This window comes from Habropoda laboriosa, unplaced genomic scaffold, assembly GCF_001263275.1.
Source record: "Habropoda laboriosa isolate 0110345459 unplaced genomic scaffold, ASM126327v1 scaffold578, whole genome shotgun sequence".
Lineage (NCBI taxonomy): Eukaryota > Metazoa > Arthropoda > Insecta > Hymenoptera > Apidae > Habropoda > Habropoda laboriosa.
Window position 1 is genome coordinate 1,886,987 of NW_017100941.1, and position 12,150 is coordinate 1,899,136.

Consider the following 12,150-nt stretch of genomic DNA (forward strand, 5'->3'; position numbering starts at 1 on the left):
ATTGCTTCGATCGATCGATCGTTCAGAAGTACTCTTTCGAAAGTAAAAGTAAGCTAGTTCCTTAAGGAAGGCAGTCAGTAGCTGGAAGCAATGTTCTTATTTACTGCAATCACTTCAATTTATTTTCATTACACACAGCTTATAGTATAGGAGGGAAAGAATACATTGTTCAGAGAATTACGTACTTTCTTCTAGTATTATTGCTATCAAGTGCACGCTTCGAAATAGAAGGGTACATACTTCCTTGTCGATATGAAGACAAAAAGTGGAAATACGTAATAACCTAATATAACTATCTAATACTTCTTACAAGAAAACAATTTTCTTCCATAATATACCCTGTTTGTTAGCATTATTCTGTATAGTATGCAACGAAAGAACGTATTTTCGTTCCACTTCGCGTTAACAAAGTGAAAGAGTATTTCACAATGAAAATTTTAGAAAAGATGCATCTATGATATGATTAATTAACTTTGAAGGATTGTAAACATTGTGGATTTAAATCACGCAAAACTATTCGAGGTGCATTCACAAAATTAATTGAAGAAAGCGTTGTTCCATGAAGTTAAAATAATTTAACTTCGAAAGATTGTCAAAATTCTGGATATAAACTCACAAAAATATTTAAGGTATATTAAATTAAAAATTAATTCAAGAAAGCGTTGTTCCATGAAGTTAAAGTAAATCAACTTCGAAAGATTGTAAACACAGTGGACAAAAACTGCGCCAAAGTATTCCACGTATATTTACAAAATTAATTAAAGAGAGAAACATTGTTCCACCACGTACACGCGGTAACTGCAGTCGAGAGATTGCACAACGGTATTATGCGATGGCAATCTTTCGAGGATGTTACCTTCGCGATGGAGATTTCCTGGATCGCTCGTATCGTGATAATTGCACGCATCAACTCGCAAACCGTCTCAGAGTAACAGCAGACCGGGATACTTACAAACGATCACTTTCACGGTGAAGGTAAACCGTCGCTTTTAGAAAAAAAATCACGATATACGGTCAACTTTTCAGAATTGCATTCTCCGTTTTATGTACACGTATACCTTGTCTCGGACTGCAATGCACATTGAAAAGTTGCTAGGTGTACGCGTAACGCGTGTCCAATCTAGATACGTGCGTTCCGAAGAAGGAAGTAGTTAAAATGTCTCAGGCACACTTTCCACGCTTGTATTTCCGTACCGGAAGCTGTGCACGATCGATGATTCGTTTTAGATTAATCTACCTGCCAGCGTGTTCTAATTAGTCTGACTGATACGCTGAATGATCGTTTGGCTGTGCCAGAATGCTGTTAAACGTAACGCAAATTGCAGCGTGCAGTGTATAGAATATGTTAGATGAACGTCGTTAGATCATGAAGTTCATTAGTACCGAGTAATATTAGAATTTACACGTGAACGTCAAAACTGCGGGGAATTTTAACGATAGGTATATACCAGTTGCGATACTTTCAATTCATTCGGAATGTTGCTTTGAAATTTATTCAGGTTTCATGTGAGGTCTACTGCCTGCAACTAGACTTCACTTTTAAATTCTGTTGTTTGAAAAATTATATGAAAGTTGCAGTTTTGAAGGAATTTATAAAGTGTACTGTGCTTTACTTTGCAGGTGGATGAATTTTAGAGATTTGAAGGTAAATTTGGTTTTATTGCAATATCGAAAAGTATCGAATTCTGAGGAAAAATGGTAGAATTCTGAACAAAAATAAATTTTGAGGGAAAATTAATTCTGAGTGAAAAAGTCAACCTTCATTGACATTAAGTTGAAGATTAAATATTACGAAGGATGAAAGATTTCACATGAGAATGATTTTGCATGTTAACGTGGTATAAACTGGGAAAAAACGTTAATTAACAATATTTTCTTGCAATTGTGTCAGCGAAGTTATTATAGATCTTTGAATAAGTAAAGAACAGGAATGAATTTATGAATAGGAAATAGCATAGGAAATTGCAATTTCTATCAGTTAAGCTTCGAAGTGAAGTGATGCAAAAGATGCAAATGATTTCCCCTGCTTGAATATTTATTAATCGACACAAGTTTCTTAGGGACTACTGGAGTAATTGAAGTTTCGTAAAATTTTCATTCGAAAGTCAAAGGTTTAACGATATTTAGTGAGAAATTGATTTCTTTCTTGTGAAATCTCATGAAATCTATTAATATTTATCGTGGATCTTTCAATCTACCGAAGGAAAATGAACGCGTGACACAATTAATACTCTTCGACCTTACTGACCGAGATTTTTCTCACGTGTTTAGAATGCAGAGAATCATTCCTTACAGCAATTAATTACAATATGTACATACGTAAATAAAATTGCGAAGAAAATGACACGGATGGAAGTGATTTTTTGAAACGTTACATGGTTAAACAAGGAATTACAGTTGGTCGAAGTTACTGAAAGTTACGCGGTTGAATAAGGAATTGGACTATTTAGAACGATTACGTCGATCCAATGATCTAAGGGGTAAATAATCCGTTAGGATGAATGAATGGCGATCTGATGCAACTGCGATGACTATGATGCAGTGCTAGATGCTTAGATGAGTCAAAGGTTGCGCTTCAAGGTTTCGTACCAAGTCATGAATATCATTTCTTCTTCCGCTTGAACATTAATTTCTCTCAAGGTAGTTCTGTTACGTTTCAAATTCTTCACTAACACACGAAGACAAATTGTACGAAATATTTCGAGAAACTCGTTGAAATGTAGTGTTCCGAGACTATTGACTTTTTATTCATATCTATAAACGATAAAATTATTATTTGCTATTTAAATACCCATTAGACTTTTCTCACTTTTCATTCGTTACATTGCTGAAGGTAAAATTTTTGAAAAAGATATTATTGCCATTGACTTAAAAAAAGAACAGTTTTTTCTTGTTTCTGAAAAGTTAGCCGAGAATTGGCCAATTTAATTAATTTACCACTGTGTAATATCTACATTGATTATCATTAACCCTTTCAGAGCTATGAATTCATACATGAGTTTCGAAAAATTGTTGAAAATCATGCGCTGTGAAAACATTTGTGTTCACTTGCAACCGTTCAGTGTGTACTACGAACACGTGCCTCTTTCTTGTGTATTTGTTAACAAACACAGTTATTATTTTGATAACATCAGTACATATTCTTTGTTATTTACTAAAGCTGACTAAAAAATGTCCGAACACGTAAATAGAAGGTAAAAAATTATTCAGTCTAGCTCAACAGGTGCTTTACCCCAATAAATAAACAGCGTATGACACAAGCATGTGATCGTACATCTTAACCCTTTGCACTCCTTTGTCGAGTCACACTCGACATTCTTAAATTGCCGCTTTAAATACGTATTATATTTCGCAATATTTTTTTATACTTAGATGAGCAACATTACATGTATATGACCCTTTTTTGTAAACAAAAGAGTGCAATTGTTAGAGGAAAGTGCCAAGAGTTATTGGAAAGAAACTGAAAGAAGAATTCGGAGTGCAAAGGGTTAAATTATCAATACACATTTCTTCTTCCAAAATTGTCACGAATCGACGAAAAAACGAACGACGGATTCACCACGTTGAACATCTTAACAAAACAATCACGTCCCTCGTTACTCCTGATATTAGCATGATAATCCTCGTTGCCACACACGCGACCCGCTCGGACGTATTCGAAGAGCTGCCAAAGAAGCGACAGGTGAATAAGTCCGTTAGATTTCTCAAGATCTACGCGTCCGACAGTTCTCCTTCGTACGGTAGTGTCTTCGACGTGAAAGAGGATGCAAGATGACACACGTTAGTCGTCCCGTTTCCCGGCAAAACGTATCCGCCGGAAGCAACGGAGATGTGAAAGGTTTCGCGAGACGTTCAGAGGCCTGGCGCGAACCCGCGAGAGGAATTGTGTCTGTTGGTTCGCGAGACGTCGGAGCGGGTATGTATTCGAAAGTGGAAAATAGGTTGGTGAACAGGGCTGGGCAAAATATGCGCGGAAAGAAAAATCGTTTAGAGTCTAAATACGGTCTCGCGAGAGGAAGAGTGAGAGTGAACGTGACTCGTTTCGTATGGACGTTGCGAACGCCCGGCCAATTGGTATGCAAACCTAGCTATGCCCTTGTCTTATGAACTGTGTCGTCCGAAGAATTACTCGGGCGTTCGCTTTTTCCTTAGGAGTTAACGGGTTGGAAAGCTAGCTGGCGTATTGAAAAGCCACCGTTGATGGTGTATTGTTAATCATCGTGGTTCTCATTACGCTATTTTTAGTGCGCGGCAGGACCTTTCACTAGAGCCGCTGTATTATACAATGGAACAGATTTAACGAACGTGCAACGCGTTCGATTTCTTTCCCAGCGGCGATTTTTCATCGAATAATTGCAGGCTTTAGCGAGAAAATTCAGGAAACAATGGGACACACGTTAGCAGTAGGGAAGATTAGGATTACTGTTAATTGGGTGGACGTTGATACGAGTTATAATTGGAATTTGGATTCGTTATCGACGAAAGGTGATTTTCTCCTGGAGGAATTTTCCATTGCGACACAGATTTGTTAGGGACTGGAAGGGTAATTGAAGTTAGGTCGAAAGTTAAAGGTTTAAGGGTATTGATTCTTTTTCTGTGGAAATCTCAGTCGGATTAGTAAACATAAGGTCATTTGGAATTGTTACTTTCTGGAATGCGGCTGATATTGAGAAATGCCAAGTCTGATAATTGGGGGAGAAAAGTTTGTATCTATCGTCGATTAAGGAAGCATTTGAAAATTAGATAGGTGTAGTATAAGCACGTTGTAGTGGCGCGTTACGAATCAACGATGCATGACCACGTTTAACCCTTGCCTTGGATGCATTTTCACTCTCACTGTTTCTCTCCTAGTTTCCCACACTTCGTTTTGCATTTCGTTTCTCACATTTCACCGCTAACCAGTCGGACAAGTCAAAAATTTCTCGTGACTCACTGTTCTAGAGCCGATTCACTTGGTAACTGCTGATGCGTATCTCCATAGAGAAGAAAGAGAGTTTGCAACAATTTCTATGCTGAAAGCGAGATATCGGCGATTCTGTACACTTGATTCGAAATGAGGACAGTTTATCTTGTCAATTCGAGATAAGGAGATGATAATGAAAATATTAATAACGACAAATTGCTCCGTGTTGATTGCTTGCTTGCTTCGTCAGTCATTAATCCGTTCACCACGACACGAGACAAAATCGAGAGGATAAAAATAAAGATACGTATTTACGATTGAAAATTTCTAAGGCGTTCTAATGTCGCCTAACTTTCAGTCGACAGCCATGTTTTATTTCTGAGAATAAATTCTGAGAGCGTACACATACGCCCTTTCGTAAATAAGTGATCGCTTTTAAAGAGCGTACACATACGCCCTTCCGTAACGAAAGGGTCAAAGAACTCTATCGTTAAATTCCTTCTTCGCTGAAGAAGTAACAAACCACCGTTTATTGCTACTTTATTCGACCATAATACTAATTTCAAATCGTTGGTTACTTTGTAAACGAACAAAACACAGCTCGATAATTAATACTTTCCGATCTGATAGTTTCGAATTGAGTTTTGCCGCCAAACTTACGAAAGTCCCGGGTTAGACGTACTTCATTTAACATCTAATTAAGCTACGAGTCTGGTCGAAGCCTGACGGCTAGACGCAAGATTGAGAAAGTTTACGGTTAGACTGTTAATTAGGAGGATTTGTTATCGTCATATGTTTCTTATGAATACACCGCGCCATATATAATGATCCAAAGTTCCTGCGAGACTCTGTGTGATACTTTTCGTGAGCGAACACGAGTCTTCCTGCACTGAAATATTTTCGCTCTCACTTTTCCTTCGGTCTGGCTGTCTAATGAGCCTGTTCCTGCGAAGTCGTGCAAAAACGGGAAAGTCCACGCTAAAATACCGTTTACTGGAAACTGTTACCTTACCGTACCGTACCGTTTCGCGTTACACCGCGCGATTCCACCTCTCGTATCGAACTCCCTGTTCCAACAGAGCCTTTCAACATTCCCGATTTGTCCTGTCTGTTGTGCGTTCAGCTGGTCAATCGACGTTCCTCGCGAATTTAATTACAGGCCGGCAAATTAGCCTGAATGGCGTCTACGAGTGTAAGTACCCGTGGGCATTAGACGCCGCTAATTTAATTGTTGAATTTCATTAGACGGCCACCACGGCTATTTTCTTCCTGTTGTGCAACGAGAAAAACGATCGTAAACTGGCTTTTAACAACGGCCAATTTGCGGCGAACAACTCGGAGGATTCTCGTGTCGTGTGATTCGTAGAGAGCGAGCGAGCCAGGCCAACGCTTGATGACTGTTTATATCTGAGGAAAGCAACCGAGATTTACCCCCTCGTCTACGTACGTATTAGCCTCGCTTTCGCAATTTATCGACGGCCAGTTTCTCTGTCATCGGTTTTCTACGGGGCTGAATCTAGGTTTCGGTGACGAGAGAGGACGCGTTGAAAATTGATGCATCGTTGTTATGAACGGCACGTTTTACGCTCGCCGCGTGATACAGCGGTAATTATTCGCGATCGATGATGCAGCCTGATGTTTCGCTCGCGTGTCCTTCGCGTTCATGGTGATTTCTCGCTTCGTGAGCTGATGCGAAATTTTTTTAGCTACTTTTAGATAGGGAGTGTACACTGATTTGATTTTAAACAATGTACTTAAGCATGTGTATAAGAAGTTATACGTGTTAATTGCAGAAAATGTAAATTAAGAGAGTCTTTTGCGAAAATTTCAAGTGAATCGGATGAAAATTGTAGAAGTTGTGAACAACACCGTCTTTAACCCTTTCGCTGCAACTGATTTTAATACGTAACGCGTGATAGACGGTAAATTGTTTACTACAATCGGCCCTATCGTTTTCAAAATTCGATTTATTAAATTAAGGTGGTGTACGTAAGAAATAAAATTAATTATGAAATTAACGTGGAAGTGCATAAAAGGGTTAAAAATGTCATTCTGAATGACACACTTTATCAAATCGGCTCTAACGGCATATAAAACTATCGAAATTTTTCATTAAAATGATTTGGGCTATATTTAAAAAAATATAAACTATCAATTTAAGCAAAAAGAATTCTATTTTCCCAAACCCCAGGGATAGCCTGACTCATTAATAACGAAAATTTCCACTGTTTTCTTTTAATTATTTTGTAGGTTTACGAGGAAAATTAGTAATTTCAGTACACCACAAAATTGCAGGCTTCTTTGCAAGCGTTCGTGAAATGGTCGTTAAAAGAATGCAAATATGTTTGAAACGTGGAAAATACTTTCTGCCTTATAGATTCTATGTGGTTACCACGAACAGTTTCGCGAAACTTCCAATAATTATTGTTGTTACCCTGGCACTAAATCTATTGATTTTGTTAATGACGATTTGCGAAGTTTACTGTGTGCTACAGTTAAAAACTTTTATCGCTGAACTAGTTTACAAAAGAAAAATCTTTCAAAAATGTTTTACACATATCTAGCGCGAAAAAATTGCGAAAATTGTATAGAAGTGTTGTGCCGTCTGTATTATTTAGTGGAAAGTCACTGGCAGCGCTTTATAATCATGAAATAGAAAAGTGGAAGTTTCAACTCTTACGCTTCTACGATTTACAGTTATAATCGTAGTTCGGTTCACGAAAGGTGTAGTATCTGATTAATCTTGAAAATCAGTTCGCACAAGATACTAATCCTTAAGTTTTTAACGAGGAATTACGTGATCTATTAAAGTGGGGATTAAACTAGAAAATATGGCGAGGAAAAATTTCGAATAAAGGTGGTGTGTTGCGTCACGTGATCGATAATACCGCTATTGATATAACGATGATAAAGAACGAAATTTTCCCAGAAGCAGGCTGAAAAAGGCGCATGAAATATTCATAACTTGTAGGATCGAGCTTGCTTCGATTGCGTACATCTATCGTTATTTATGGATCGGCCAGACGGAGTGAAACGAAAGTGAAAAACGTATCGATTGCTTTTCACCGTAGAAATCGATCCATTAAACAATAGGATATTGCGCGTTGCGGAGAAAAAGCGCGGGAAGTATAGTGTGACTTACCTTTCTTCAAACACGATGAAATATTTAATAAGTTTTTCGTTCATAATTTTCATAAATTTTCGTTTCCAATTTTATTGCATCGTTGAAAATAAATAGTATAATTGCAAGCAAGTGCGGCGTTAAATTTGCGAATCGTGAATTTGCAGTACACTTTGCAATTAGCTTTCTTCAAAATGAAATATATCGTGCATAGGTAACTTTGATAATTTTTCGTTTTCGATTTCGAATTGTTGAATATTTCTTTGTTTTTGTTTCTTCGCAATAAATCATAAAATTTGAAACAAGTAGAGCGTTAAATTTGACGGATGAAGACTTTGCAGGATTTATCAAACCACGTTATAGTAATTTGTAACGGCAGTAATTTACAGTTCGTGGTTCTCGTTCCGTCTATTTGCATTATTCCTAGTCAGGTAGTGTTTAACGATGCTGCTTAAGTTCACAATGAAATTAAACACCAGTTTATTGTTGCAAAAAAATGTACAATTGCAGCCGGTTCCGCACTAAATTGGTGAAAGTGGCTATAATAAAACTTCCTAGTCTAGCAGACTGTTGATCCTTGATCAGTTAGCCTCATATTTCCTTTAATGGCGTTTCTAACAACTTCGCATATATTTCAAACGTGAAATTGAAATGCAGCAATTATTCAAATACAGTTAAAGCACAATAAAAAAAAAAAATTGAATAGTTACATAGAAACAGTCATAGAAACAGAAGAAAGTAGCTATTCAGCTGTTCGTTTTCAATAAATTAAACTTTAGGTATGAAAAATTTCAACGTTTATTACAAATATTGTAATAATATTTTTGAATAAATTTAGTCACCGTGTATGAATCGTGTTCCTTTACAATATGCACAATAGAAATGTTTCTCTCGAAAGAAAGGGATAAAGAAAAGAAAATGCGTATCGGCGTCGTTAATATTCATACTCTTGTGTGGATGAAACGTCACGGAAGAGAACCGAAGAAATTGAAAACAGTTACTCACGTTTTTACACGCGTTTTTCGCATAATTAATTGTTCGATACCGCGGGAGAAGTTCATGAGTGAAAACCAGGGTGGATGAAAGTTCCCACAAGAATTAAGCAGGCGATGTTTCTCTGCTCGTCTAAAGAAAATGCTTTCGTTAATTATGATTAATTTTCTATGAATGGCGACGCACGCACACAAGAAACCAGGCGATGTTGCGACACTCCAGTTACTCCATATACATACTTGTTAATCCATAACGAAGCTCAGTCACATCGAGCAGAAAGAATGCGTTAAATAGAACGGAAATTGACCAACCTCTTTCTAGCAACCGGTAAATAATCAAATCCATCGATCTTGTTTATCTCACACCGATGATCAATTATTTGAACTTCTTTACTTTCAAATATATCCTCTAATCTTCCAAAACGAATTCTTCCCGACTGGATTCACATCGTTGATTTAAAGCCACCGAGTTTCTATCGCAGGCTGCCGGAAAAGTGGCAAAAACGTGATCGATAGTAATGGAAATTATTTCGACGAGTGATCAGTTTTCATTTTTTTTTTTTCGAATAAAGAATACTTTGAAGAAAATACGTGTGTGCTTTGATTGTGCCCAAAAATCCGGAGAAAATATGCTTTGATCGTGGCCAAAAATCCGGAAGTAATTCGTTTCTACACCCAATATATGGTAATTACGTGGAAATGTCAAGTGATAATGAGATTCTTGTATGCAAGAGACTTGAATACAATGAAGGTATTTTTATAAAGTAGGTGAAACTGAATTAGGTGCACAGAGTAAGGTTCTCCTTGAAGAAAAAACAACTGTTCCTTGTACCTGTGAGTGCATAACGAATTATGCGTACGAAGAGACGTGGAACGTGTACGCGCCTCTACGGAGGCTTTAATGGATTATTGTTTTAACAAGGTGCGTTGTAACATAAATTTGTCCGGTACGTGGATGTGTCTGCAACCACTGTGGGAAGAATACAGGCATTTTTCATTGAATTCTATTTCCACGCGTCTTAATTATTCCTCGAATTAAGGAAGTGATTATAAATTTATAATTTGGAAATATTAAATTGCCCATTTAATTATACTAAATAAATAATTCCTTTGTACAAGGAGAAACGAGATTAACAATGAATCATTGTTAGGATATATGTGGAAATAGAATGAGAAGTGTGAATGTTTAAGGGAAGTTAAAGTTTGGTGAAGTTTGATGTTGTTGCAAGTAGATGTATGTTTCTTAATGCATGATTAATTATTAAGGTTGCGATGTATCTCTGGATGATTATAAATTTGCGTCAGATTGTCATTAATCTTTCTTTTATTAGTCTGTCAATTCCAAGAAGAGTAACTATAATATCGCAATCACCTGTTTGCCTAATACATCGATCACTTAACATAACTTCTAAGATAGGGGCGAAAGTCTGTGGAAAGTTATTCGGAGCACACGTCGTTACATCATTTTCGACAGAAGCTAACATTTCAAATTCATAGTTGTTCCTAGCATCGCCGCAGCATTGAAATCACTCGTGGGCGAAATAACGATAGTTCGTTGCTTAAAAGTATAGCAAAAAGGGCACTAATTTTCATGAACACATGAATCCAAGATAGCATATAATTATCAACCCTTTGTTTCTCTTCGAATTCGTATTTTCTGCAATTCAGGATGATAGTTTAATGAAATAATCCCACGTTTATCTATGAAACTTCTATCAGAAAAATCAGATATTTCCTTGTAGCAATTATGGAAGCAGTCCTACGTTAGTTTCGTAAATAAATAAATTCATTATCTACATATACTGTTCACACACTCGAAGCTTTCAAACCCTTTAAAAAAGTCACATGAAAGTGACAAGAGTGTTATCTCTGTTCAAAATTTGTTAAATTTTTTCATTGAAACTTATCGTATATTATATGGCCAATACAATTGTATCAACTGCCTTTGTACTCAGTCTCTCGACACTTTGCCAATCCTTTAAACAATTTCAGATGATCCATCATCCCCATTTACTTTTTGGTACACCAAAGGGTCACCCTACCAGCGTATTTAAATAAAAAAAAATAAAGTACTAGTTCTCTGCAAAAGTTGGTCGATGGCACTAAAGGGCACTGTATGTTCCTTTTTCTTTTTTTTAATTTTCCCAGTTGGTGTTTATACCAATATTGCAGTTAACTCGATATACCGAACGCATTGTAAACACCTAACAATAACAACACATCTGCATCTCGTCCAAGCTACTCTAATCCACCGCGAAGAGGCATTGCCCTAACTGTCTCTATCAACACACGAGGTGTCCATACGTAGCTCGAGTTAAAGTACATTGTCAATGTAACAGCACAGGGACACCCACCGAACCAACGTATCGAGGCCTGCACCGTGTGCCAAAAAAACAAGTAGATCGACACGTGTTACGATGAAAAGATAAGAGAGGTAAGGATACTCGGTGAAGTTACATACCAAAGATATAATCCTCATGGTGCACGCGTCTTGGAGGTTACAGGTAGCCGGGGAACGATCCTCCGAGAGTTTCACTGAGAGAGTGCAGTCGTATAGTACGGAGCTCGGTCCTTTATAACCTATACAGAACGCTTTTGCTTATAGTGGGGGTCCTCCACGGCTACTAACCGCGTCCTCTTGGACACAACCGTGTAACAGCCGCAAATTAGATTCCCGGAGGCCGGGCGGCGGCATGGCCATTGCCAAACCAGAACGCCACGGGGCCTGACATTGCCAAATTCTATGGGAGTGCGTGAACGTAACGTTGCATTACGTGTGAACGTGCGTGGACGCGAGTCGCGAAACACGTCCGGCTTGATGGATATAGGTCGAGCCTCGTATGTGCGCCGATCGACGGAGGTGTTTTGTAAATGCAAATCGATAATCGTCCGATGTGTTCGTCGAGAGGTATTCTTTCGGCTAGGTTGGATTTTGTGGTAGTTCCTGATCGATCCTTTGATGCAACTTAACACGTCGACTCTCATGGGGCCAGAAGAAAATTTTCACTATTCTAAGCAGAATATGTTATGCTTGGTTATGCTTTATGATCCTTTGATGCAACTTAAGATTTACATGTTGCTCTCAGGGGGCCACAAGAAAATTTTCACTATTCTAGGCATAATATTATATTATG

The 12,150-nt window shown here is 37.7% G+C and overlaps 1 protein-coding gene across 1 annotated transcript in view; it reads right to left on the minus strand.

Moving 5' to 3' along the window:
- LOC108577588 (putative mediator of RNA polymerase II transcription subunit 12) overlaps positions 1-11,545 on the minus strand; it is a 23,821-nt gene extending 12,276 nt beyond the window's left edge. Inside the window, exon 1 of the mRNA XM_017940770.1 lies at positions 11,478-11,545. Coding sequence (XP_017796259.1) covers positions 11,478-11,495 — 18 coding nt within the window. The 5' untranslated portion in view covers positions 11,496-11,545. The remainder of the gene's footprint in view (positions 1-11,477) is intronic.
- Between the last annotated feature and the right edge of the window lie 605 nt (positions 11,546-12,150).